This window comes from Solanum verrucosum, unplaced genomic scaffold (genome assembly GCF_900185275.1).
Source record: "Solanum verrucosum unplaced genomic scaffold, falcon-dt-bn FXZP01000235.1, whole genome shotgun sequence".
Classification (NCBI taxonomy): Eukaryota; Viridiplantae; Streptophyta; class Magnoliopsida; order Solanales; family Solanaceae; genus Solanum; species Solanum verrucosum.
In genome coordinates, this window is record NW_026019948.1 from 114,482 (window position 1) to 142,072 (window position 27,591).

General features: G+C 33.7%; 4 protein-coding genes and 1 pseudogene across 5 annotated transcripts; 3 read left to right on the forward strand and 2 right to left on the reverse strand.

The window, feature by feature from the left end:
- The first annotated feature begins 6 nt into the window (after positions 1-6).
- On the forward strand, positions 7-27,566 carry LOC125813453 (uncharacterized). Of its 2 annotated transcripts, XM_049492970.1 has the most exons (8): positions 7-13; positions 22,388-22,543; positions 23,782-23,839; positions 24,976-25,056; positions 25,213-25,248; positions 25,612-25,851; positions 25,933-26,074; positions 26,697-27,566. In XM_049492970.1, exons 2-8 carry the CDS (start codon positions 22,449-22,451, stop codon positions 27,188-27,190), a joined length of 1,146 nt encoding a protein of 381 aa, XP_049348927.1. In that variant the 5' UTR covers positions 7-13; positions 22,388-22,448; the 3' UTR covers positions 27,191-27,566. The 2 variants fall into 2 exon arrangements, with proteins under 2 accessions (XP_049348927.1, XP_049348921.1); XM_049492964.1 differs by lacking the exon at positions 7-13 and having other exon boundaries at positions 22,199-22,543.
- On the forward strand, positions 2,167-4,933 carry LOC125813525 (succinate dehydrogenase subunit 5, mitochondrial-like). Its single transcript, XM_049493015.1, has 4 exons — positions 2,167-2,416; positions 3,758-4,068; positions 4,149-4,334; positions 4,661-4,933. Exons 1-4 carry the CDS (start codon positions 2,248-2,250, stop codon positions 4,715-4,717), a joined length of 723 nt encoding a protein of 240 aa, XP_049348972.1. The 5' UTR covers positions 2,167-2,247; the 3' UTR covers positions 4,718-4,933.
- Positions 5,229-6,137, reverse strand: LOC125813533 (uncharacterized; annotated as a pseudogene).
- On the reverse strand, positions 8,049-15,735 carry LOC125813492 (uncharacterized). The gene is made up of 7 exons (XM_049492992.1): positions 15,165-15,735; positions 14,023-14,111; positions 13,789-13,927; positions 9,485-9,580; positions 9,229-9,351; positions 8,643-8,905; positions 8,049-8,523 (listed from the first exon to the last, which is right to left on the reverse strand). Exons 1-7 carry the CDS (start codon positions 15,331-15,333, stop codon positions 8,413-8,415), a joined length of 990 nt encoding a protein of 329 aa, XP_049348949.1. The 5' UTR covers positions 15,334-15,735; the 3' UTR covers positions 8,049-8,412.
- Positions 17,629-19,518, forward strand: LOC125813427 (pentatricopeptide repeat-containing protein At1g73400, mitochondrial). The gene has a single exon (XM_049492935.1). It carries the CDS (start codon positions 17,776-17,778, stop codon positions 19,495-19,497), a length of 1,722 nt encoding a protein of 573 aa, XP_049348892.1. The 5' UTR covers positions 17,629-17,775; the 3' UTR covers positions 19,498-19,518.
- Positions 27,567-27,591: the final 25 nt, after the last annotated feature.

A 27,591-nucleotide genomic window follows, 5' to 3' on the forward strand; every position in this document is an offset into this window, starting at 1 on the left:
GTTTTGGGGGAAAGTGATTTTTGGTAAAAACAATGGGAAGGAAGGAAGGAAGAAAAGAGTGGTGCTATACAAAAGCAAAAGACACCTTTGATGGGTGGTTTTATATTGTGTGTGATTTGTGTCCATGACATATTAATTAAATGGGGCCCATACTAAAGTCGTTATTGGCGTGATAAGTACTTCTCCATTTATGACTAGAAGTTTGACATTTGAATTTTGTGTATGAAGTTATTTTTAGTCAACAGCATTTAATTGTGAGTGGAAGTACTTAATGTAAATTTAAATTAATCAAAGTTTTAAATTAAATACTCATCGAGAGAAGAAATAAAAAAGAAAAGTAGGATCCATCTACTACTTTTGAATTATTCCCCTATTATTTATTTTTGGATCGCACACGACATAACTTATTCGAGAGTGACACTCCCAATAATATTTTCTCCCAATCAAATAATTTATTCATCATAGGGAATGGTGTATGATTGAAGTAGACAAGCTTAATTTTCATTATTTTTCTTGTTCTTATTTATCTACCAATAATGAATCATCCCACACAAAAATAGGGGTGAAATTAACCGTGTAAATTATTAATTCGATAGAACTCATTTGATTTTAATTCAAAATTTTATATATTTATTCTTAAAATTTAATAGATAAAGTAAATTATAATTCAAAATTTTGTAATTTAAAAATCTTGACTCCGTCTAAAAGAATATCCTCTCAATCTCAACGATCGGAGATAATGACATCTGAGAATAAATATCTCTATTTTTTAAATTCAATATCTTAACTTCAAAGGAATGATTTCATAAACCAATTGATTGTTGGGGTACATTAGACGACTCACTAGATAACTATTTTAATTTTAAAAAAAATGTGCACATTTAAAGACACGTACACTCTTAATTATAGTTTTTTTGTTTTAATGGAAAAATTATCTGTACCACATGATTACACAAGATGGCATTTGTTAGCTATCAATATTGCTGTGATTAAAAAAAAGTATTTAGACCATTTCAGCGCAAAAATGTTATTATCGGAATGAATATTTGATTGCACAGAATTAGAAAAGTCGCAATCAGTGAACAATGAAAATATTATAGAGTGAGAATAAATAAGAAAATATCACTTGAAATAGTTTGATTGCATCATATGCTATTGACTATTGTTATAAATGAGGATTGTTATTGAGTAAGTTTTAAATGGTGGGAGCGTAGCGGGGAGTTTTACTTAGCTAGGGTGAGACATAACTCATAAGCCTCGAGACGTGAGGCATAAGCCGTATGAATTTTTAATTTTTTATGCTAATAATATAAAATTATAAAAATACACCAATAATTAGAAATATGATTAAGAAAACTCATAGAAAATAAAACTTATAACATGATTATACAAGTATAAATAATCTAATGTCTTAACTTTCTAGTAATAAAAGAATTATTGTTTCTAAAAATATATTATTATCATACTATACAATTTACCTCTTAAAAAGAAAATAATCAATAAAACTTACTAGTATTATGATAAAAACATCACTCCATCTTGAATAAAAATAAAATTACTTTCAAATAGCTAAACAAAATATGATAATTTTGAGTCATTGAAAAAAAAACATGAAGACCAATGATAAGCGAAAAAGTAAAATTTGCTATGTATTTTTTTAAAATGTTACGTAGTATATAATCGCATTCACAATATTACCAAATAGTAATGATGTGATACTACAACTTGTTATTTGAGTTACTCTCAATCTTCTTATTTCTATAAATTTAAAAACTATTAAGTATCATTTGTTTATTCAAGAATTATGAGCGTTAACTATAAACTATGTTAACTAAAGAATTTACCACATATTTGTGTAAAATCTGTTAGACGAGCCCCGAACGTTGGACATTGAGCGTGCTTAGGGCATACAATTAGACGTTTAAGATGAAAATCTTATAGAACTAAGCTCCATACTTGAGTGTCGAAGCACTTTGCTAGAGCCCGACCCCAAGGCGAGTCCCAACAAAGTCTTTTAAAACTGCTTTTTAATTTCACTTTTTTTTGCTGATACTTAATAGGTATAATTAATTATTGCACTTGAAGGAAAGAAAAAGTGTTTTACAAAAAAATTACTCAATATACAATAATATGTGTAATCAATTTTTGTAATTTATTAAAATAATAATAATAACAAGGAGAATTTCTATTTTTGCTGGAAACCTACGACCCATTTAGCAAAGAAGAAACCAGAAAGTTAACAGAGAAATGGAGAAAATGGTGCTGATGCGATCTTTGTATCGATCGATATGCCGCAGATCTACGGTCTTCTCCGCCACCGCAGCCGCCACAACCTCCGCCGTCAACCACCAGTCCCTCCGCCACCTCCATTTCTCACCCCAGTCTTTCTCAGCTTCTCCGAGAAACACTGTTACTGGTACTAACATCGTTGCCTTTTTTATTTGGGCATTCTCAAATCTGCTTATACTTGTAGAATTTGTTATCGGATTATGTTATTCAGCTCAATTTGGTTAATGGGTATCCGTTTTTTATGGAAAGATTTTGAATCGGTGATTCTGCTTTCAATATGATGTTTATATTGGTGGGATTTTCTCATGTGAATGTCTGGATATTTTCAATTAATCCATCATATAAGTACCAAAGCTGCAAACTGTGATGGTATTGGATCAATGGTTTTTTTTATGATACACATGAATGGTATTTTGGACTGTTTTTCCTTGCGTTGAGGGTCAATTAGAAACAGTCTCTCTCTAGTTCTGAGGTAGTGCCGTAGGGGTGAGGTCTGTGTGCACTCTATACACCTCAGTCACCACTTCGCGGTACTATACCGGGTATGTAGTTGTTGTACATGAATGTTATTGGATAAGTGGGAGATTTGGTGAACCTGTTTTAAAGAAATCCTAATTTGACTTGAGAAAGAATTTAGTATTGAAATGAAATTGGTCCAAATTCGAATAGGGCATGCATACAAGTCGAGGTAGCTTGAGATTGATTGATTGAGACACCTGAATCATATGTTAGCTCAGGGAGATTTAAACATAGGTCTTTTCTTTGGGCAACAGTTGTGACAAAATATAGGGGGTTTGAAGCTTCATTTCTCTTTTCTTCACTTGAATATTCAATTCTCCTGCCTTAATTTATCAAGGGTTTAGTGTTACTGTACTTTTTAGCTTATGCATCCTTCAGCTCTCTTTAGTATTTCTAATTCTGCTTTGTCATTTCTGATTGTGGAATCATTAGGTTATTCTTATCTACCATGGGTGCTGTTTGCGTATATGTGATGATAAAATTAGGTGTAATTTTATTTTTTTGAGGGGCATTAGATTCCTTAAGCTAATAAAATTCTGACCATAATCCTCATCCAACAAACAAAACTTTTGCTGGCACACTTATATTATTGGTGTCCAATTACTACCAACTAAGTCGTCCTGTGAAAGTTGGAGTTTTAATAAATGTAAGAGTTCAGGTACGTGGTTCAGTGAAGGAGTTGGATTCAAGAACCTGTAGGAGTTGTATTCTCGAATGCGTTATTTATAACTCATGGTTACTGTGACATATTTAGGATTGTTAGTGCAAACAGGCTTTATATGATTACTTCTTAGGTTTCCCAAAGCATATTTTATAGGAGGTGAATCTGCAAAACGAGAAGCTTCTTTATCACCTTCCCCGCGAAGTGCTTGTAGTTTCCTATTCTTTATATTAATTTCATGATCTTGCATCAGGAATTTGACATTACATGGATATTTTTTAACTTTAGAATGTCAGCATCCTTTCACAATGGCAATGGGAAGCATGCGTTCTTTCAGTGAGGATGTAACTCACATGCCTAAGATAGAAGATTCGGAGGTCAAACGCGCTTTTAAAGACTTGATGGCTGCAAGCTGGCATGAGCTCCCAGATCCTGTCGTCTATGATGCAAAGAATGCACTGTCCAAAACTACTGACGACAAGGCTGGCCAGGAAGCTTTGGCGAATGTTTTCCGTGCTGCTGAGGCAGTTGAGGAGTTCACTGGGATTCTTACATCTCTGAAAATGGATATCGATGATGCTATCGGTTTAAGTGGTGAAGTAAGTTGAGTAAATGAAATAAAGGGTTGGCATACAGTTTCTCAAGTTCTTGCTGTTTAAATTACTCATATTGCTGGCAGGATGTGAAGCCTTTGTCAAAAGAATTCTCTGATGCACTGCATACAATATTTCAACGCTACAACGCATACATGAGTGCCTTTGGGCCAGAGGAGGAATATTTGAGGAAGAAAGTTGAGATGGAGCTGGGGACTAGGATGATACACTTAAAGATGCGATGCAGTGGCCTCGATGCTGCATGGGGAAAGGTACATCTAATTGAAGCTAGTTGATTGCGTGAATTTCAGCTTTTCTTTAGGTTATGACTTCTTAAGTACATAGGCTAGTTTTTCATGATTCTTTTATTGTGCCTTTAATATAAACGTTCATGTGCTCAATATTCTCATCCATTAATTTGTATACTAGAAACGTATACCAACTTTCTAATCCTGCAGGTAGTTTTAGAATTCATTTTACAAAATGTTTCCTGAAGATTTTTGTTGCATTTTCTAAATAATAATCTCAGGTATCTTGATGGATGAACTTGTTACCATTATTTGTTTTCTCACTGTTTTGTCCGCCTTTCTGAATCCAGGTTACGGTACTTGGGACTTCTGGACTTGCTGGTTCTTATGTTGAGCAAAGAGCATAGGCCTTCAATCATGGCAGAAAAACCACCATGTTTTTGTCTTCAATCACTTGGAAAACTGTTGTTTTTTTTAGATAATACAGGTTGCTCCAATATGATACATTATGTTGTACTTGATTCTCAAATTTGATCATGTGATTACTACAACAGGCAAATGATAATAATCCTAAAAACTTGTGCAAGGAAATACTTTCTTGAATATTCAGTAAGCTCTACTCTGTTTCTTCAATTGCCTTGTGCTTTTTTACATCAAATTATCTGGATAGTTAATGAATTATTAGCTTTGCTTCTTTTAAGTTGGCTTGCTTATTTACGCTAAGCTTAATTCGAGTGACATGAACAATGAGGATTCATATAGCCAGCCCAACTAGCTTGGGGTTGAGGCACTTTTATAGTTGCTTGTTTACTTCATGGTTATACCTCGTGTTACTGAAACAAAGAACCTGCATCCATGCCGAAAAATGGAAGAAAAATTGTCATGGAAGAACCATTCAACACAGATTCTGAAGCATGCTAAGCATAAAAATGGTTATAACCATTGTCAACAAACATAGTGAATACATGAAAAACGAAAATCAACATCCTTTCTTTTCTGGAAAAAAAATTCCTTCTGATTCTTCTGAATGCCAGAAATTAGTGTATATTGATCATTCTAGCACTCTTTCTCCATGACCAAGAATCAGCTGGAGATTTTGGCAAAGGAGGAAGTAACAACATTTTACGGCTTAAACCAAATGGCCATCCTTCACAGTGAGAGAATTCCTTAATAACAGAACGTCTCGGAATATCTTGAAACTCAATCATGTTCAAGCTTGAAGACCTGGAAAACGTTGTCTTAGCTGTAGTAAATGCCTCGTAGCTGATAGCACTCGAGCACCTGGAAAGACGAGTCCCAACAGATAAGAAATCCTCCCTCTCTTCCTTATCTTCTTCATTTGCACTGTCCTCTTTTTGTTGCATTAGCTTTTCAGATATGAATAAATCCCTGCTGTTGTAGATAATGTCCAGTTGAACTTTTCACTTGTGATAGCTGCTTTTTTCCTGCATTTAGACTCCATGTATTTACTTATCACTATTGACACAAACACCTGTATATAAAAATCACAACAACATGAATATATCGCAAATGCATTGATCTTAAAAGAAACTTTTGAGTATAAAATTAGTATTAGTACTTCCTCTTCATCATCATAATCATCTATGACATCCTCTTCCTCTAAACTTTGAGTACTAGAATGTCTTTCCTTAAAAATGTGACAATTAGCAAATGCATCCTTGAGAGTTGTGGAGAAGAATTTGCATCTCTTAGAAGGATTTGTTGATACTTCTTGGTTAGGAGAGAACAACACCATGTTTGGAGAAAAAACAATCAAATTCTTTGAGTGTTATAGGTGAAAAGGTTTATCTAGAGAGAACTAAATACTTGGAAAAAAAATTCTTTATTTGTATAGTTCTTGGATGAAAGTGGCATTCTATCTTCTATTAACTTTTTTTAAGTGGTTTTTAATCTTTAAGGTGAAGACAACATTAAAAAAGCCAACCAAGGAGTTTTCAAGAAAATAACTGATAGCTACTTGGACTACTTCTTCCAACCCACTATGCCATATAGCTATCGTTTAGAGCGTAATTATGAATCGTAGCTATAGTTATTGTATTAGGCAAACAAACTATATCAGGCGGATATCAACTGTATCAGTTGCATTACATATTGTGTCAGCTGAAATCGTGTGAAAGAGTTGTATCAATGTATATTGTATCAGCATGTGTATTTGATGCGAAATCCAAAATGTATGTTCTGTAATTTATTGAAACTATTAGTTATGTTCCGTAAATATAGTCTAAATGTTTGCCACGTCATGTAATTTTTCCTTCTATATAGTATCTTATTTGTTGTTTCTATTTCATGGTAAAGTAATGCTTCTATATTTGGCGTTATTATTTTTCACTTCAACCTGAAGTTAAGGGTGAAGAGGACACTGCACCAAACAAAGACCACTTATAAATGTTTATTACCTTGTATGATTATTTTGGTATAAGAGATTAATCATTTTGATATTGAATAAGACATGTCTTCACCACAATGTGCTCTAATAACATTGCATGAGATGTTGGTGAACTATTTTTTTTCTCATTTCATAAACTTAACCATCGAGGATACGAATGGCGGATCAAAAAGACTGACAAACTTCTGAAGAAAGAGGTGCACATAACACTAAAGGCAAATACCATATCAAAATGGAGGAATATGAACTTTATAAGGTGTATTTGATGGCGTAACATAAAAAAAAATAGGGGAAAACAAACAATACGTGTCGTGAACTTAGTTTGTGACAGAATAAAGTCATACAGAGGAAAGTTGAAATAGTTGTGGAGGAATAACTTGCAGCTATAAAAGGTGAAAATGATTTCATCAACAAGAATATCTTTTGAAATAATATTTCACTTTACCAAACACTCTTTCCTTTTCAGGATATTCACCTAATGATTTTGTTTTTTTATAGCTGTACCTTTTGAAGCATAATTAATGCCATAAGTTAAAGGTGAGTGAGGAATTTGTTTCAAAGCACCTACCGATGCGACTGGCGAAGCAAAATCATATGATAGTGTCAATAACTTTATCAAGATCCAACAAAAGTGATGAACTATCAATCATATTTGGACAAATTTGAAGAAGAAGAAGATAAGAAGGAAATACTTCATATTACTTTAGATGAGCAAACTAACTTTTTTAGTTCATACATATATCAAATGAAGTTTGAGGTGGATAACTCATCTTTATTCTTGTCTTTTATATTCTTGCATTACTTAAGCATCCTCATTTGTAATATCATCATAGTGAGGATTATAAACTCCGTGATGATCATAGAATACCTAGTTTTTTCTAATTCTTATTTTCTCCATGCTTGTTAATTAGTAGAAACTTGTTATCTCATTAGGAATAGTAAGGTAAGGCCTAGCCCCCCTTGCTTGTACTTATCCCTATTGGTATCTTTTTATTTTCAATAAAAGGCCGCTAGACGCTCTGTCAAGTGGTAGATTTGCTTAAAAAAAAAAAAAATACCATAAGTTAGTTTAGAATATTATAATCAAGTTTCACCATTAATAAAAAAAAATTAGCTCCTGGTCAGTCTTCAAAATAGACCTTAGGGAATGTTGATCCATAAAGCATGTGATACTCTAACCAAATTCAACTCAACCTACCTAGTATATGTGGAAGACACGTGTTATGTTATCAATGGTTTGGTGTAAATATCCATTGCAGTTAAAACAATATACGAGTTCCGAGATAACAAATGATTCAAAGAAACATTTTACATCAAGAAAGCCAAAAACATTAGTTCATCAAAAGACGCTACATAGATTATAATTGACCAAAAAAGTTGCTAAGATCCACTTTTGACATAAACTTAACTTTAATCAACAATTACAATGTCAAAAAATGTTATGTCCTAGTCACTGGACTTTCTTAAGGATACCAGGACTGCGCTAATCACAGTGTAATACATAAAAAAAAGGTTCTATTGTGGTACAAATTCTATCTTCCTGTAAAACAACAAGAGAAGCAGCACTCTCATAGAAACTGCAAATCAAGAAAACTGATCCGAGTTTTCTTGCCTCAATGTGGAACTATTACAACATCTTCAAATCGTGGAAGCGCCAAGATCTCAAGGCTTATCGTCTATTTTGTTAGTGATAAATTATACACTAACAACACCAGACATCCACGGAACAATTACTGGTGCATTTGGGTGAGCATTTCTGTATGATTCAGGATAACGGTCCTTAAAATTCAATTTAGGATTCTCTGCCTGCATTTGCAAATGAAAAGGGGGAGAGGGAATTGAGAACAGCTTCGTCTGGTGAATATCAAATTTGCAAGACAAGAATGGAAGGTAGTAAACTTTGTGAAGGGAAAGGCGAAACTTACATATTTCAGCCAGCACTCCTGATGCTTGTGTTGATAAATATCCGGAGAGTGGCATCCTGTCTCTGATGGGCAGTAAACCCATATGTTACATTTCTTTTGGTTAGGTCCGGCTTGCTTAGCTTGATCCAAACAAGCCATACAACAATCGTATGCAGATTCTTTGTGATGTGTAAGGCCCCATCTGACAGCATCACCACCATAATCAGTATGAACTTCAGCACGACACTGAAGAGGAAGCTGCTTGCCAGCTATGACTTCATAATCTGGAGAATATAAATTACTGAATAAGAATCTATATTAAGACAGGTTCTCCTGAGTTTGTTATTTTTCGTGAGCAAATTTGCAATAAAGAGGACAAAATCTTGATTGGTCAAATTTTAATCATGCACGATTTCTATAGAAGAGATTGTTCATTTATGCCAAAAATGAGGAAACGACAAATGATATAACAATAATAACAAAATCGCTTGCAAAAGAATTCCTTTCTCCCTCAAAACGGGGAGGTAATGAGAAGCTGAATGATTGATCTGCACCATAACAAAAAAACTTGAAAGGATTTGTACTGAGAAATTAACAATGTCATTACCAAGTTCCTCTTCACCCTCAGGTTTGTCATCGTGTTCCGTATTGATGATTTGAACGGGTATCCAGAGACCAATTTCTTCTGACAGTTCAGCCCAGTTGTCGCCCAAAGCTCGTGCAAGTAACCCTGCAAGCAATGTCACAAAAACTTATCATCTGTTTTCTGGAAGTTTCTCTGAACTAGGGATATAGGATTTCCTGCAGCATCAACAGAAAACTGAAAATACAAAATGTGAACAGCAATCCTAAATAGAACATACTAGCCTCCTTTAGGGAAATAGTTGAATTTGATGTCTTCTCATGAATAAGTTCTGTGGCTTCTTTCAATTTTTCTCTCCGCCACCTTTCCACCGCATCTGTTCTAACAAAAACACCATCAACAACAATAACCAGGAATTGTAAATGAACTACAGCAGAATGTATACATAAAATGAATATATCAAATAGACTAGTTGTTCTCATAACAGCAGAACTCTTTAAGGAAATAAATAATTAATAAGTTTTATTACACTGGTACCCTTAGGTCTTATCCATATAAAAATGTTTCGGTGGCTACTTCGGTCTTTACATACACATGTATTTCTACTGTCAATCATCAAATTAAGTGCCATTTAAGTAAACCATCCAATTGATGAGGTGAAGAATATCCCTCTGACTGACCGTTTGGGCATGCAATGTAGATGAGCTTCCAAGAAAATACCTGAATCTTCCCTTAGGCAGTAAAATAAACGAGGGAGCTTTAGGAACCAAATGGTTCAAGATTTTGGGAGAAGATAGGAAGGACGGAAGAAGCAGCACATAGTACCTGTCAAAGGAAACATTCCACCATACTTCATGTGTTTGTTTCCCATCCCACCTTCAGTGGAGCAAATAAGAACCAGTATCTTTTTAGTCTAAAAAAGAGTAAGTTGGAGGATTTTATCGAGGTGGAAATTTTCATTGGGTAAATTGGGGGAGAGTCAAAGCCCCTGTTAACAATAGCGGGATGGGTATGCAAAGATTGTCTATGTTTAACAGAGCACTATCAGGAAAATGGTATAGAGGTTCATGAATTAGGAGAAGGCTCTGTGGATGGAAGTGACTAATAAAACTACGGCTGCACCCATTACAGATGGTTCTCAATAGAGAGAGATTATTGTTGACGAACAAGATTATGGAAAGGAATCATGAGGAGAAAGGATGACTCAAGATATTTTCAATTGATTTCCAGAAATGGGAGACATGGTCCATTCTGCTTAACATTTACTGTGGTGATACCGTTCACAAAGACGAGTTCCTTCACCTCTCCTCCATTGTAAATACAAAGGAAACCACAATTGTGGAGATTATTAATTGGAACTAAGGGCAGAAAGAGTCCTCCACAAGCTATATAACTTTACACAATTATGCAAGGAAGTAGATAAGATTGTATTTAGAAGAGATTCTCACCAAAATTCTTCTTGAAGTCTTATTATAATCTCTTAGCTTAGGATGTGACGAAAGACATATGAATGTCAATATGGAGATTTTAAGCACCCAGGAAACTGTTGCTCTTCACATGGGTATGCAACGAAGGGAGGTATATGTTGTTTCTTTCTTTTTGGATAACATCAGTGTTCAGGACAATTTGCGCAAACCTCCACAATACGAACTACGTGTATTCTCCTACTCGTATGGTTACAAGGTAACTATGTCCACAAAACCTAAGCAAATAGAAAGAAATCACCTAAACATTTTGCCTATGGTGCGATTTGTACCCTAGTCTCCAGAGTCTGCAATGAAGGGAACAATAACCAATAATCCAAGACGTAAAGGCATGATTGTTAGTTGGTGACGCATGTGAAAAAGTAACAACTACCCTTAACTTTACGAGTCATCATATTCTCCAGAGGGTACTTCCTCAACAGCTCAACCAGTGGCGGAGTTAATAAGAATTTGGAGTCAGAATAAAGGAAGCTAGAAATGCTTGAAACATATTGAAAACCAGGTTTAAAATTACACCTCTGAATTGAATTCACATGTACTTGAGCATATAGTATGCATAATAGGGACAAGACTGAACAGGATAAATACCAGTCCAAGAGGGAACGGATCAAACTTACAAGATATCCATTCTACTAGAAGATCCATATAGATCTCAGATTAGACATAATTGAAAAGCCAAGCTACATGAGGTTTGGAAAAAGTTACGAATATGTAAAACAAGTACTCCAAAAAGTAGAAGAAAGAGGTAAACAATCAGTAAAGCATGCAAGCAAAAGTAACATCAGAGAGCAACAAAACTAGCTACATTGTACCATGGGAAGAAAACTGTTATCTAACATCTCAATATTTTAGCAATGTTACTTGTACAAAGGGATAAAATCAGAGACAATGGTATTGGGAACGGGCAAGATGTCCAATAAATATATCAGAAATTGAAAATATGTTTTGAGGTTTGATTCACATGGCAAAATTGAATACAAATTTGGCAATTCAACTTCAAGGAAAGTAAAACATCTTTATGGGCGGTGGATGGCCTACCCTTTTAATGCGGTACTTTTTTATACTAAGTGCCTCACACTTGTTTCTATAACCATTGACTGACGTCCACAATTCCCAGTGTCATGTGTTCTTTGTTAAAGCAAACAAGAATAGCACTCTGATGAACACAAAATTTGTCCTAGCAACATCCTCACCTATTTAAGCAATCAAATGATACTAGGAATACTGGCTAGGGGACCATATGTACGAAGAAGCAATCACAAGTGTAAGCCTCCTAAGGAGTTCCCGCGTGTAGGTTTATTCCAACTCACTAATAATATATCTTTAACAGATATTAGTTACCCTAATCGTTAACATGAGATTGCATGATATATGCTAATTACAAGTGATATTGTGTTAATAATGAAACTAGTGTCGGAATCAACTAAAGTTGGAAGTGTAGAGAAACACATTAAGAGAAAACAGTTTTAGGATAAGTGCAAGTGAGATGGGATAAGTGCTGCAAGTTAATCCTCCATAACAAGAAGGTGAAGTGAAATTAGATGAAATTATGGTGCCTAAATGTATATCTAAGCTTAATCTTCAATGAGATTAGCATGATAGATGAAGATTTAACACATAATCAAAATAAGATAGTTGGAATGGAGGAGTTCCACGAGAGTGCTACGCAACAGGAAGATAACTATTTAAGTAAATGCATGTTCTACAGATGACTGGATGTAATAACAAGGAGTGGTTATTCTAGATGTTCAATTATGTATTTTGGTCCAAGGGGAAAAAGACCTCCCTCCTTTCTACTTGTTGCACTTCTCTCATGCAAGCAAACTAGATCAGGAGAAAGTTTTAGAGTTTTACGTTCCTTTCTCTTGCTCTCCTTTATTTCTGCACTCAAGGTTAAATTCAATGAACAGAAACAGTCTGTGAGCACAAACTCTGAAATTACTATATATGAAAATTATCTCTCTTCCGGTCTCTTGCATCAGCAATAGATTTATTTATTCTCCTCATTTACAAAGAGTTATGCAGCTTGGTTTTGTTGTTTTATTGATGAGCTGAAATTATGGAGTAATTTGGGTTCCACATTCGACGATGCTATGAGTAGATAGTTTCAATGAAATGATTAGTACATCAATGGAGAGAGGGAATGGAAATCAGATGTCATTCATATCCAACGGAACAAAGGAATAACATATACGGTTGATTCATAAATTTGCCATTGTCTAAGAAGAACCAAAAGACACAAATTCAAATTTTTATTCATACATAACTTCACTTCGGAAAAGAAAAAAATTAGCAACTACAGATCCTGCATTTAAAAGACAAGACAGTGAAACCACTTAATGGGGAAGAAGAAAGGAAAAGACAAAATCTGGAGACAAACCAAGGCATGTAGACAGAAAAAGCAACGAGGAGCAGAACCGTTGATAACTTTGGAAACTAAATGTCCAGACAAAACAGCATAGACTGGTCATTTAGGAAGAGAAAAGAAACAAATCTTGAGCATCTGATCAAAAATAATTTCCTTTCTGCAAAAAGAATGAAAACATATAGACCTAAATATCACGATTCCAAAGCTCCGACAACTCCCAATTCGAGGACATAAACATCATATGCATATGATAAAGGATATTACTAGCACTTACTTTTCATCTAATGGTTAAACAGAAAATCCCATGTCAAAGAAAATCCAACAGTTGCCACTGTTTGAAAGTGTTCATGAGTACCAAACCCAAAGTAAAGTGTAACAACTCTTCCATTCTGACAGTTTCCTTTCCAGAAAGACCAAAACACCTGTTTCAGCTACTGTCATGTGAACTGCCTCTACGAAAGTTTAATGATTACCCACTCACTGAATTTGGTAAAAGAAAATCTCAGACACTTGACCAGATACAGATAACAATTACTAACAATTACTAGCAACTTGATCGCATTATAAAATCTCCAGATTGATTTATTAGCCTTGACCTACCTTGCACTTGCTTGATTACTAACTGATACAGCCACAGCATAAACAGCCAAGAGGTCTTCCCAAATAAAAGCTTTAAGAATGAAGGTACATAACAAGTATAGCACATTTTGAAGATATTGAAGGCACAATCACCTTGTAGCACGATCGCATCTTCATTAGCATTCACGTCTTTTAAAGTTACTAGTATCTCATCTGTTATCTTCTGTTTAATATGTTCCGGTATTTGTTGCACCTTTTCATCCATCGCAAGTTTGTTCTTTAAGCCATTTACCTTCACCAGATAAGAAGCATTCCTCATCAAGCAAAGTCCATGGAAAAGCAGCAAACTCAGGAACCAAATACCAAAATGCCAAATAAAGGTCTTACCACATTAATAAGTTCTACAGGTTCTAGTTGTTTCCGCAATTGAATTGACTCTTCCATTTTCCTAATCTGCTGTGGGGTATACTTAAAAGCTGTACACACAAAAACACCCTTTCATCAGACGAGCGATCAACATTCCAAATAAACAACAAAACTCTGAATGGGATAATCTGCATATACTTAGAAGCTGAGTCAAAAGCACCGAGTTATGAAACAGACGTTCAACTTTCCAAGAAAGTAACAAAATCACAAAATGCGCCAACAGAAAATTCAGAATGAATAGAAGGGGTCATCCAAAAATAATCTGAGGGATAGCTAACAAAGGTGGAGCTAGATAGGGCGAACATCCTTCGACGGAAAAATTACATTGTTTATATATGGTTAAAATTATTATATTTTGTACATATAGCAGATGTTTAAGCCCTTTGGCATCTTCACGTGTTTACTTCTTCGTATGTTGAACCCCCTTAGTGAAATTCTGACTCTGACTGCTAAAAGTTGCGGCAAAAGAACACCTATTTATCAAACAAGCATTCAACTTTCTGAGAAAGCCACAAAGTCCCAAAATGATTCAACAAAAGATTCAACATCAAAGGGTCATCCAAAAATTACCTGATGTATGTTATGTAGCTAAAAACTATAGCAAAGCCACACATCTATCAAACAGGCAAACAACAAAGCAACAAAGTCCCAAAAATGATTCAACAAAAGATTCAGCATCAAGGGGTCATCCAAAATAACCTGGTGTATGCTATGTAGCTAAAAACTATGGTGAAACCACATATTTATCTAACAAGAAATCAACTTCCCTCTAAAGCAACAAAATCCCAAATGTGCAAACAAAAAAATTCAGAATCAACACAAAGGGTCATCTAAAAACAATCTAGTATATACCTAAAAAGCTGAGGTAAAATCCACCCTTTTATCAAACAAGCATACAACTTTTGAACAAAAACAACAAAATCCCAAATGGGTAAACAGAAAATTCAGAATCAACACAAAGGGCCATATAAAAACAAACTACTGTATACATAAAAACTGTGTCAAAATCCACCCTTTATCAACCAAGCATACAACTTTTGAACAAAAGCAACAAAATCCCAAATGGGGTAAACGGAATATTCATAAATAATAGCAAAAATTACCTCTTTGAGTATCACTGAAAGGGTACATATATACAGAAGTATATAGCGAATGAAGCACATACAGAGCAATAAAAATATTGATTGAACAAATAACAATTGTTGTTCTCTTATATGACATCCATTTCCCTCTTGCCATTTCCACTTTCTTCAACTTCTGCTTCTCCTCCATTTCATCATCTTTGAAACCCACAAATATTTATCAAAAAAAAAAAACACCCCAAAATCAAGAAATGTGTAGAATGGAGATCTCGTGTAGAATATTTCAGGGGAATTTGTTTCTTGTTTTCTCTACACAGATCAAAGTAGATCGATGGTACCAATATCAAGAATTTTTGTTTTTTTTTCTGAAATTTATTAATTAAAAAGAGAATAATGGAGATGAAGTAGCAAAGCACTATTTATGAGTATAATAATGGAGATTCTTTTATTATCTCCGGCAGCTGTCGTTAGTGAAATGTAAATTTTGGGGTTTTTGATTCATCTGTGAATTTAAAGTGAGTTATTAAGATTAATTAGGTAGCGTTAATTATGGTTTACGTGACGTAACGTGTGATAGTACTGCTAAACAAAATTGTCGGGGAAAGTTTTATGCCTTTTTTTGGGTTTCTCTATTGCTTCGTTTTGTTACTAAAACTAAATGTCATTAAAATTTGAGTTTCGATTAATGATTGTTCGGATGCTAAACACTCTTCATCTTCAATTTAAGGTTATAGGTTTCGAGTTATCAAGTGACCAAGAAGGTGTGAGCTTATAGGGAATTTTGTTTTCATGTTTTGTTTGATTTTACTCGATCCATATATTAAAAATAGATGTCTTATTTTACTTATTCATTTTTGCAAATCAAAAAAGTTTTGTTACTTTTTTCATATTATTCTTAATATATATTAAGATAGTTTAGTAGAATACATGTCTAGTTAAAATTATGTAAGTAATGTTAGATCAACATGAATCGAGTAATATAAATTGAAGGAAGTAATTAACTCTTATAACTCTATAACCTCTCCCGTAATCTTCCACTCCATAATCTCACTTGGTATTCAAATCGCATTAAATATTCTATTGTTTAGTTTTTTTTCTTTGTTAGAATTTGCTTTGAATTTTCTACTTCATTGATCAACGATCAAATCATATTAAATAGGAGCACTAGTTTTTTTTTTTGTATAGTTGTCCTTTATCTCTGATGTATTCTCATTCGAAATTTGCAATTATAAACTTTCTCGTTATGTCATGCCTATTTCAAACCCAACATTCAATGATATTAATGATTAATATCTTGTTTAAGACACCTCTTTTGTAATCCCACCTTTATATACTAATTATAAATAGAGACATTTTTTGTTACTTGAGCGTGAATTCTCACTTTGGTAATAAAATTTTCCTAGTTATCAAAAAAAAAAAATAGAGACATAAAAAGTGATATGAAATACATTTAAACAAACAAGAAAATTCTCATTTTTTATCCCTCTATATTTTTTTTTGCTCGACTTTCTTACTCCATATTGCTATGTACTATTAGATTCATTTTATAACAAGTTTTAAGTTGCATACAAATCATTTGACATAAAACTAATTTTATTTATATCTAATTTTTATTTTCAAATTTTATGCTCTAAAATTTTCTTGATCTAACTTGACAATATAAAAAATTATTTACAAGATTTATAAGATTTAAACTCCTAAAGATGTACCTGTAAAGAGGTTGAAAAGGCAAAATGTTTGAAAAAACAAAAGTAAAAAGGGGCCCTCAAATGTGGAACTTTACTGCTACTTATCATGATATAAATTAGCTAACGTGCTTTGACTCTTGAGAAAATATTTGCAACTTTTTTAGACTCTAGAGTAGTTGTTATTTCCTTAGTTTTAATTTAATTGTTTGATTTTAATTATTATATATATATATATATATAATTTTATGACTAAACAATAAAAGTATATATGAAAAAGATATATATTTTGTATTAAATTATTAGATATAAATATGTATAATGAAATTTATGTCAGAAACTAACAACTTTGATTTTATTATAATAGTTGTAGCTTTCTCATATGATAGCGAAATAATCCGATTTTTTTTCCTACATGTCTAAATAATGATACAAAACTATTTCTTCATTCGAAACTCAATTCTGTACTCGTTTACTGAGTCAAATATTATTTTTACTCGATAAGCAATTATTGATGAATTTTTACCCAAATTAAAATGATGAAGTGATATATGAAGGCAAATCCATCAACATATCTCTTTGGATATCTTTTGCCGGCGTTGTCCGTAATACTTCTTCCAAATTATTAATGCTATATGTTATCGGAAACAGTTTTTCTATCTCGAGTTCCACTTCCCACCTCATAAGTGGGATTTCACAGGGTATGTTGTTGTTGCAGCCGGAGAGCAAATTGAACGGAGAACGAAACGGCAGCGTATGAGCTCTATTTTAGTGAGAGACAATAACCATCTCTGGAGAGAGCTCTGTTGTGCTTAACTGCACCTTCCAACTGTTTGATGAAATGCCTCAACGAAAAAACACATATATGACCATTCAGGGATGATTTGTTTTTCCAATTGTGAAAGTTAAGTACTCTTATGCATTGATTTTTTGGTGGAGATTGTGTGATGTCTCAGCTCAGAGTTGTCTCATTTATCAGCAAGACTTTGAGTAGGAAATCACATTCCCAAAATTGCATTTTTCATCAAAATATAAGGCGAAATTCAGTAGCATCAACACATATTCATGAACATGTCATAAAATACGAATCAAAATACGTATTTGCTACAAGGGTATCATTTATCTTGAGCACAAGTTCTAGATTTTGTCTACCATCATTCTTGTCCTTTCAGCGGTTTTATTGTGCCGAAAATTCTGCATTTTCGTCGTTGGAGGAAACAACGGAAAGCTGTAGCAATGATCCTGTTGATAACGTTTACAAGGTTGTGGTGGATCATGCTAATCCAGGGCATAAGATGGAGAGAGCTCTGGATAAGCTTGAAATAGAATTAACAACGCCGTTGGTGGTGGAGGTCTTGCAAAAGCTTTGTTATGAAGAGAAGTTAGCATTTAGGTTCTTTACGTGGGCAGGACATCGAGAAAATTATAGTCACGAGCCTCAGGCGTATAATGAGATGATTGATATATTGTCTAGTACAAAATATAAGGTGAAGCAGTTTCGTGTTGTTTGTGATCTTCTAGACTACATGAAGAGAAATGATAAGAGTTTGGTTCCTTTAGAAGTCTTGTTGAAAATTCTTAGACAGTATACTGAAAAGCATTTGACACATCTTCATAAATTTGCTAAGAAGAAGAAGATACGAGTGAAGACACAACCCGAAGTATATGCCTTTAATTTGTTGTTGGATGCTTTGTGCAAGTGTTGTCTTGTTGAGGAAGCTGAGGCTCTGTTTACGCGGGTGAAGAGTAAGGTTAAGCCAACTGCTGATACTTATAACATTCTTTTCTTTGGTTGGTGTCGTGTTAGAAATCCAGATAGAGCTATGAGCATTCTTGATCAGATGATCAACATAGGACATACACCCGATAACTTCACTTATAATACTGCCATTGAGACGTTTTGCACTGCAGGAATGGTGATGCAGGCTGCTGACCTTCTCGAGTTCATGAGAACTAAAGGTTCAACCATGTCTTCTCCCACAGCAAAAACTTATACTATTATGATCGTGGCTCTTGTTCAGAATGATATGATGGTAGAATGTTCTAAAGTTCTCGGAGATATGCTAAATAGTGGATGTGTTCCTGATGTTTCGACATACAAGGAATTGATTGAAGGTATGTGTTTGGCTGGAAAGACCGAGGCAGCTTATAAGCTTTTGGAAGAAATGGGAAACAAGGGTTACCCTGCTGATATAGTTACCTACAACTGTTTTCTTAAGGTCCTATGTGACAACAAAGAGAGAGACGAAGCGCTTAGGCTTTATCAGAAAATGACGGAAGTAGTCTGTGTTCCCAGCGTACAGACCTATAATATGCTAATTGTAATGTTCTTTAGAATGGGTGATGTCGATGGAGCCTTTGAGACCTGGCACGAGATGTCTAAGAGGGGTTGTACGCGTGTTACAGAAACATATTGTGTGATGATTGAAGGGCTTTTTGATAACAATGCTACTGAAGAAGCATGTTTCCTTTTGGAAGAAGCTGTGAACAGGGGTATGAAACTGCCATACCGCAAATTTGACTCATTTTTAATGCGACTTTCAGCCATTGGTGATCTACGAGCCATTCATAAACTGTCAGAGCACATGAGAACATTCTACAACCCTGCTATGGCACGACGTTTTGCCATCAATCAGAAGCGGCAGAGCATGAACTTGAGAGGGAAGTGAAAATGACTTGTGTTGTCTATTTGGCCCGACGTTTGCATGGTGTGTTTCTTTGTATGCACTTTGTTTGTGTCTTTAAACAGATTAATTAGAGAGTGACTAGCGGACGTTTTTCATTCTTCACCCGGTCCTTAGTAGCCTTTTCAAAGTCAACTTAACCGCTTACCTTTTGGAAAGACCACTTTTGTAAGAGATTTGGGATTGAAATCACATTTGGAAAATATATAACTTGTATATACTAAAGGGTGAAGATCTTTTACAACTATTAGTGTAAATATTTCTTATTTTTTCAGGTTTAGTTGGCTGGAAATCACTCAATTATTTAAAACATAATTACTTATTAGTATTATATTTCTCCTTATCTCTTCTCCTCACCCACCATTTATTGAGCAAATATTGAAATCAAATACATCCTGAAAATACTCCACAATTTCATTGATTTCATCTTTGCCAATTACTCTCCGTTTCATATTAGTTGTCCACTTTATCCTTTAATCTCTCTTTAAGAAATCAAAAGGACATTTTTATTAATTTACCCATAAAAAACCTTTTTGAACTTTACAAACTTGTTTACACTTATAAAAAGAATTATTTGTAAGGCTACACTGGATAAAACATTATTAACCCTATTTTGCTTTTGTAAATTGACAACAAGTAATTTAAAACAATTATTTATAATAACATGGATAACTAATATACAACGGAGACGGTACCATGTTTAATACTTTCTTTCATACAATGATACAAAATACAAAAAAGGGAAGGAAAAAAAAAAAAGAATAGGCAACATGTGTAATTTCCAGGAAGCCATGTATTTTACTTGTCACAAACCAAGAGAATCGCATTTTTTTTCCCCATACTATCATTTTCAGGAAGCCGTGTATTTTACTTGTCCGCAAATCAAGAAAATCTTATTAGTATTATGTCACAAAAATTTAATAAAATACAAGTTCATTTTTTTAACGTAATATGTCACAACAATTAGGGTCAAGAAATACTCCCTATGTCTCTAATTACTTGTTCAATTTTCTTTTTTTACTTGTCCATTTTGACAAATCAAAAAAGGACAATTTTTTTTACCTATTATTTCCTCAATTAATTACTTTGAAAAAGATAATTTTTTTTAAAAATCTTAAATTTTTAATTCATTCACTTCATAATTAATAGAGATAAAATGGTAAACTTACTATGTCAATCATTATTTTTTAAATAAATATGTCAATTTAAAAACGGACAAATAATTAAGAATCGAACGAGTAATAAAATACATAGAATAGGGCAATGTTGATTGAAGAAGTAAAAGTCATTAAATAGGAAAGTCTTGAAGACACTTCAAAAGTAATCAATGAAATCTTTAAATATAAGATAAATACAATTTAATTGGCTAAAGTCGTTTCGTTTACGACTGGTAAGATGCCTATTAAACTCTCAAACAACAACAACAATATATTAGCCTATACGATTTGCTACTTCCCATATTTTATCCCTAAAATTTGACATTTTACCAATCACCATTTCACTAGCTGTGATGCTAACTCTATCAACTACCTATCAATACCTGCCACGTGGATAAAAAAAGACAAGGTAGAACAGTACTCTCAGTTTTTGAATGTGACATCGGGTACTTGAAATTAAAGAGTTTTTTTTTTTAAAAAAAATGTATAGATGTTATTTTTGAAATAACGAACTGAAGAAGTTGTTTGATAGAATGCATTAGGAAAAAAAATAAAATATAGAACTGAAGAGGTTGTTTGATAGAATAACTAATACATAGATATTCATTGTATTAATAACATAAATGGTTCTAATACCATCTTAATTAGGATGATTAAAGACACAGCTACCAAATCTTTTCCATACCATTTCCATCATATTTGTTGAAGATAATTTTGTAAGTAGCTATTTCCTAAAAAACTTATCCAATAAATGATATATTTAATATATTAAATTAAACACTATATTAGAAATGATTTCGCAACTAATATCAATATTATTAAACACTATTTTTATACACTTACCAAACAACCCTCAAAAGAAAAAGGTAAATAAATTGGTATTTCCTTCATCTCATGTTATGTGTCATCTTTTGATTTGATTGGTTATTCAAGAAAATTAAATATTTTGTGTGACTCAGAATCATTTTATTAAGGTTAAAAATTAAATATAGTAAAATAATGTTCTTTTTGAGACAAATTGAGAGTCTATTTGGTATTTTGTGGGGAGTCCAGAAGCGTTTATTTTGAGAATTTTTTTTTTTATATAATAACAATTAAATATTTCAATCCTTCAAAAAATGTATAATATTGACTGAAAATTTGAATATGACCATTTTAATTTAATAAAAATAAAAATTTAATTTTTTTTTTTGTAATAGAGGTTTAAACAAGTTTCTCTCTATAAAATAATCTTAATATTAAAAGTACATTAAATAATTATCTTTAATTGTAATTTGACTTTCAAAAACACTTTTTACCAAATATTACCCAAGCACAATTCATTTATAAAAATACTTTTTCAAATGAATTAGTCAAATACAAATTATTTTTCTTCAAAAACACTTTTCTAAAAAATTACTACTTCTGAAAATAAACAGTTCTTAATAGCTATATCGGGCTCCAAAAATCAAAGATGTGACATAAATGGAACGGGTAGTAGTAGTAGTAATATTTAACATTAGAGGGTTCTCAATGATTACAGAAAAAGCCAAAGTGGAACAAGTATGGTAATGGCTTGAACCATCATCATCATATATATATATAAAGAAACTGCAAAAGAGCATTATTTTATCACTACATATATCGAGGAAAGAAAAACACCCAAGATAAAAAGATCAATTTTTTAGCTTGAATTTCAAGATTTGGGGAAATTTGAGGATGTGGGGTTTTGGGGGAAGGTATTATTGGGGAAGAAAAGAGAGAGGGAAAGTTGAAGGTATAGTGGTGGTGTTCGCATGGATGTCAAGTCAAGATCGATATATCAAGAACTATGTTGATCTCTACTCATCTCTTGGATGGAAATCCCTTGTTTGTCACTCTCAATTCCATTATATGTATGCTCTCTTTTCTCCATTTTAGCTTCTTCTTTTTTTACCTTGACGCAACAGGTATCAGATAACTCTGTGATCAAGTTTAGGATAGATGTGAAGAAATTGCCTAGTATTTTTGTGGGATTTGAATTTGAGACCTCATGGTTCTTCATTTTAGGTTTTCTTTCTATTTGATTTTTTGGGTGTTTGTATTGTTGGAAAAATAGCTCCTTTTTTGCTTCTTCATATTGAGTTTGCTGGAATTTGCCTGAATTAGTTAAAAAGTTGGTTTTTTTTTTGCATCATACATAAACATACACAAACTTGGCCTAAGCACTCCAACTTTGAGAGTGCACTTCTAGATCATCTAGTTGAATACTCCAACTTGTTTTTTTTGTTTGTTTATATTCTCATTGTTTGTAAAAATATAAAAGGCAATCCTAAATTAATTATATTTTTGTGCATGTGTGTAAATATTTAATGTCTCTTGTTATAATTTGGTGTATTTTATTGAGACGCTATTGGCACCACATTTTTTTTATAGAAAAAAAGAAGCAGAAAAACATAATACCTAATTTTTTTTAGCACATACTTTGTATTATCTAATAAGCACACACGAGATCTCTAATTTTGTAAACAAAATCTAAAACTTAATACCAAGAGTATTTGGAAAATACAAATTAATAAATAAAGTATTTGTAAAAAGTTTTTTGAAAACATACCTGTTCTAGAAGAACAAATTCAACACACCATGGAGAGAGAGGGAGAGAGGCAATGCATATAAGTGAAAAAATACTGCCAATTTATGCTGATAAGGGAGAGAGGGGCAACGGAGAAAAAATTATAATGTTTGAGATTTACGGGGAAATAAATTAGTGTTAAAAAGAGTCCGAATAGAAATAAGACACTTTCAGATCCATTAAGTGATTATTTTAAAAAAAAAACAAATGCACTAAATGGCCCAATGTATGAAGATTACCTCCATTAAGTGCAAACAAATGAGGCCTTAACTTAATGGCTTTTGATGAACTGCAAATGTGAGAATTGATGTTGCATAAATTGAACTTAACGCGAGATGAACTTATACATGTTAGTTGATCTCAGTTAATATCAAGAATTGAACTCTGATTATGGATTTTTATTATAATATTGGTGACGATCACAGTATGTTAGCTGCTTGCTTCTTTCTCCTACGGTCCAAATTTTAAAGAAAGAGAACCTGCAATGCAAACTTATGAGATTGTTACTCATTAATCTTGCAGGTTTTTTCCTGATAAAGCTGCAGCAATGGCAGCAGAGATTGTGAACGAGCTTGTTGAGGTTAGTCCTAAAAGTTACAATCTCTTTTCTCCCATTGATAAAAGTGGGATTTTCTATAGACAATGTATACTATAAAAATAATGGTGGTGTTGAAGCAAAAACAACAAAAAGTTATCAAGTTTACATAGAGCAAAGTCTTAAGAAGGACCAAAAGAAAGACCCATTCTTCAACTCCTTCTTCCCGCTGCGAAATTGGGAGGCTAAAGCATTTGAGTCAGCACTTTATCCATGCTCAGCACACGAAAAAGTTCATTGACAGGTTGTGAAAGCTTTATTATATGGATAATCTTATTAAAATCTCATGGACAGTAAGAGCTCTGCTCCCATATGATGCATGTCAACTTTATTACATGTTCTCCTTCAATAATTGAAGATGTGGTAAGAAAGTTCTACAAGATGTCAAAGAACCGAACCACAAATTCCTTTCTTTTCATTCCAAAATGAAGTTGAAAGTTTAAACCCGATTTTACTCCTATAAACGGCATGGCCTTTTGAATTACGATCCCATGAGAGGCCAATTAGTACAAATTTCAGATGATCTGAAAGTCGAGCCTCTTTGGCTTCTAGGAGAGTGTATTATTCAGGATGAACATATCTCAGAGAGGAGTGGCCCAACAAGCAATCTCCCAAAAGTCGGTGGAAGTCATCACCAACCTTATAGCAAACTTGTTTTGAACTCTTTACATTTCTAGTTCCTTCCGAAGTGGGATCACATGAGAAGACCTAGGAACTTTAGTGAACCCATTACCTGCTTACATGCCTGATTTGGGAACAGTTAGCCATTTACATTCTCGAAGACTCTAAGCAGATTAATTTACACATTGCTTGAAAAAATTGACATGTTTGAATAGCAATGACCCTGCTAAAAAGATATATCCAAACTCAACAAATCTAATAAAAGTCTCAATGGCTTATCTTTTCTGTATATTTCCTTTTCCCATTTACTCGCAAATGGTTATACAAGCTCATCTATGTGTGTATATTTCATCGAGACCTTAGTAATTTATTTCTTCAAATCTCTCTGACTAACCTAACAAGAATGAATGACTTTGTTATTATCATATAAAATTTAATAGCCATGTTTCTGTCATTTTATGACTTTCTAACGACCACTTTGTTTAATGTTGTATGTGTAGGAGCTAAAAGTTAGACCATGCCCTGTTGTCTTTGCATCTTTTTCTGGTGGACCGAAAGCATGCATGTATAAGGTTCTCCAGGTAAAGAACAATTCTTTGAAAAATGTAGTATGATCATCGTTGCCCATATGTATGTCAGTACAGTACATACAATAGTTTGAAGTATTTATTTCTTTTCTATTATAGTGTATTCTAGTTGGTGCAACTAATTTCTTTTTTCTTTTAATTTGATCACAGATAATCGAGGGCAAATATGAAGAACATGCCAATCTGGTATACTCCATTATGTTTTTCTCTCACAATGTTTATGTTTTTCTTGTTTGCTACAAAGAGATATGCCTGGGCATCAGCGAAGTGGTTAAATGCCAACTTAATTTCCATTCCAAAACATGATTTGTTTTTTCAAATTTTCAATCTTACTGTACATTTCTATCTAAAAGATTTCTATATACCAGGAACACTGTTAGCATATCATAATCCTCCTCTTCCTTTTGTCATGTTCTGGTTGCTTTATCTTATAAATTTATGATACCTCCACCACACTCGCTTCCTAATTGTGATAGTCCATTGCCTTACTTTTTAAAGTGAAGTGATTACACTGTCAGTGATCTCTGATCTGATAATTTGTTTATGAAGGGTGAGTTCCGACTTGTTAGAGACTGTCTTTCGGGCTACATTTTCGATTCTTCTCCAGTTGACTTTACTAGTGATCTGGGTACTAAATTTATACTACATCCAACCGTTCTTGGAATGTCACGTCCTCCTCGCCTAGCCTCATGGATAGTAAATGGAATTGCTTCCAGTATGGATGCCCTCTTCCTTAAAAGATTTGAATCACACCGTGCCGAGTTTTGGCAGACTCTATATGCTTCTGTTGTGAGTGTCTCTCACCTTTTACTCATTTTTGCCCCCCACCCCCATGTATAACTGCTTGGCTTAGTAATGTTTTTCTCGCAGAGCACGAGAGCTCCATATCTCATACTGTGCTCAGAAGATGATGATCTTGCTCCCTGCCAAACTATTTGCAATTTTGCTCAGCGACTTAAAGATCTTGGCTCTGATGTCAAACTACTAAAATGGAGTAGCTCCCCTCACGTAGGTATGGTGTTAATCCTGTGAAATCTTTCTTGCTTCATGTTCCAGAGGTTCGGTCTGTTAGATATCAATAAATTATACAATAAATAAAAATCCTAATATTACTATATTTGCTATTTAGATTCTGATAACAACTGTCAGTAGAGGACCAGAAGTTGGCCTCATGATATATTATCTTTTTACACCTTAGGAGGAGAAAAATGAATAAAACTTCGGAATGAAAGTATCTAGTAACCATGGATGTTGAGTTTCAAGGAGTTTAGTAGCTCAGGGAAGACCAAAAGACACAGTTGCAAGAACTGGAGTTGCATATATTCATTCACAAGAATCTTGATCTTCTGTAGTCAAGCTCGCTCTCTTTCCTTTCCTCCCAATCCAAAGCAGTCTTGTTGACATCTCCTGTCGATTTTTAATTGCAATCCAATCTATGTGTCTCTCTGTCATTTCTGAGATAAAGCACATTGTTTTGTGGAATTGTTAGCGTGATAGACATTTTTCTAGGATTTATCAAGTTGGAATTGGCACAAGATAGTACATTTCTGGTTATTATGCATATTCAGGTTTTACAGCTTTTCACAATCATGTGATTTTGATGAAACTCTTCTATTGTGACTTGCGTCAACCAGGTCACTATCGGTACCACCAACATGAATACAAGGCTGCAGTGACTGAGCTTCTTGGAAAAGCTGCTATGATCTATTCTCAAAGAATTCGTCAGCTTGAAGGGGAGAAGATGGTGTTGGAAGGGTCACATGATGGAATCTCTGAACCTCTAGGCAATCTTAGAAAAGCTGCTGCTACTGCAAATCAAAGCTTCCAGAGCATTTCCCTTGAGTTAAATGACCACTTCTTAGTACCCAACTCTGTGGAGTATCACGAGGGCAGTAATGGCGGGTCAGTTCAGCACGAACAGAAAGAACGATACATTCCCCTATCAAGCCCACCAAGAATCAATGCTCATGGTGTTCTTGGTCAAGTTCTATTTGATGTGTGTGTTCCAAAGGTTGTTGAAGACTGGGACATAAGGTCATCGCCAACTTTCAGGAAGGCATCATTTCCATCAACTCGAAGGCATTCACCTTTCAATCCTATGAAATGCATTCGCCGTTCAAGATTGTAGGATTTGCAGTTCGTGATCTTAGTGAAGAGAATATCCAGAATACACGGACATAAGAATGCCATGGAAAAAGAAAATCGAGAACGACTCTTAGGCTTGCTTGTTCATTTTGTTGGCGAAATAAGGACAACTCTCAGGAATACAGAGGTACATTACTTAAATCGGCTAAATGTATGCCTAATTTTGGATAGATTTTGCTGTGTAAAAAAGATAAATTTTACCAAGTGTTAATGTTGTGAAGCTTTCCATTTTCATTTGTTGCATTACTCTGATTGTACAGAATTTCACTTTGCTGATGTAGAATATAAATTTATATTTTTTGCTTCAAGAATCAGAAGGGATTTCAAACAGTCACAAGGGAGGGTGACTTTATTTTTGAGCTGTATTTACTGTTCAGTCTTTTT

Coding starts and splice junctions, on each gene's coding strand:
- LOC125813525 (XM_049493015.1), top strand. CDS start 2,248: ATGGAGAAAATGGTGCTGATGCGATCTTTGTATCGATCGATATGCCGC. Junction 2,417..3,757: donor TCCGAGAAACACTGTTACTG/GTACTAACATCG, acceptor TTTTAACTTTAG/AATGTCAGCATCCTTTCACA. Junction 4,069..4,148: donor CTATCGGTTTAAGTGGTGAA/GTAAGTTGAGTA, acceptor TATTGCTGGCAG/GATGTGAAGCCTTTGTCAAA.
- LOC125813492 (XM_049492992.1), bottom strand. CDS start 15,333: ATGGAGGAGAAGCAGAAGTTGAAGAAAGTGGAAATGGCAAGAGGGAAA. Junction 14,112..15,164: donor TTTCAGTGATACTCAAAGAG/GTAATTTTTGCT, acceptor TTGTGTGTACAG/CTTTTAAGTATACCCCACAG. Junction 13,928..14,022: donor CTGTAGAACTTATTAATGTG/GTAAGACCTTTA, acceptor TATCTGGTGAAG/GTAAATGGCTTAAAGAACAA.
- LOC125813427 (XM_049492935.1), top strand. CDS start 17,776: ATGTCTCAGCTCAGAGTTGTCTCATTTATCAGCAAGACTTTGAGTAGG.
- LOC125813453 (XM_049492964.1), top strand. CDS start 22,368: ATGTGGGGTTTTGGGGGAAGGTATTATTGGGGAAGAAAAGAGAGAGGG. Junction 22,544..23,781: donor CACTCTCAATTCCATTATAT/GTATGCTCTCTT, acceptor TTAATCTTGCAG/GTTTTTTCCTGATAAAGCTG. Junction 25,057..25,212: donor GCATGTATAAGGTTCTCCAG/GTAAAGAACAAT, acceptor ATTTGATCACAG/ATAATCGAGGGCAAATATGA.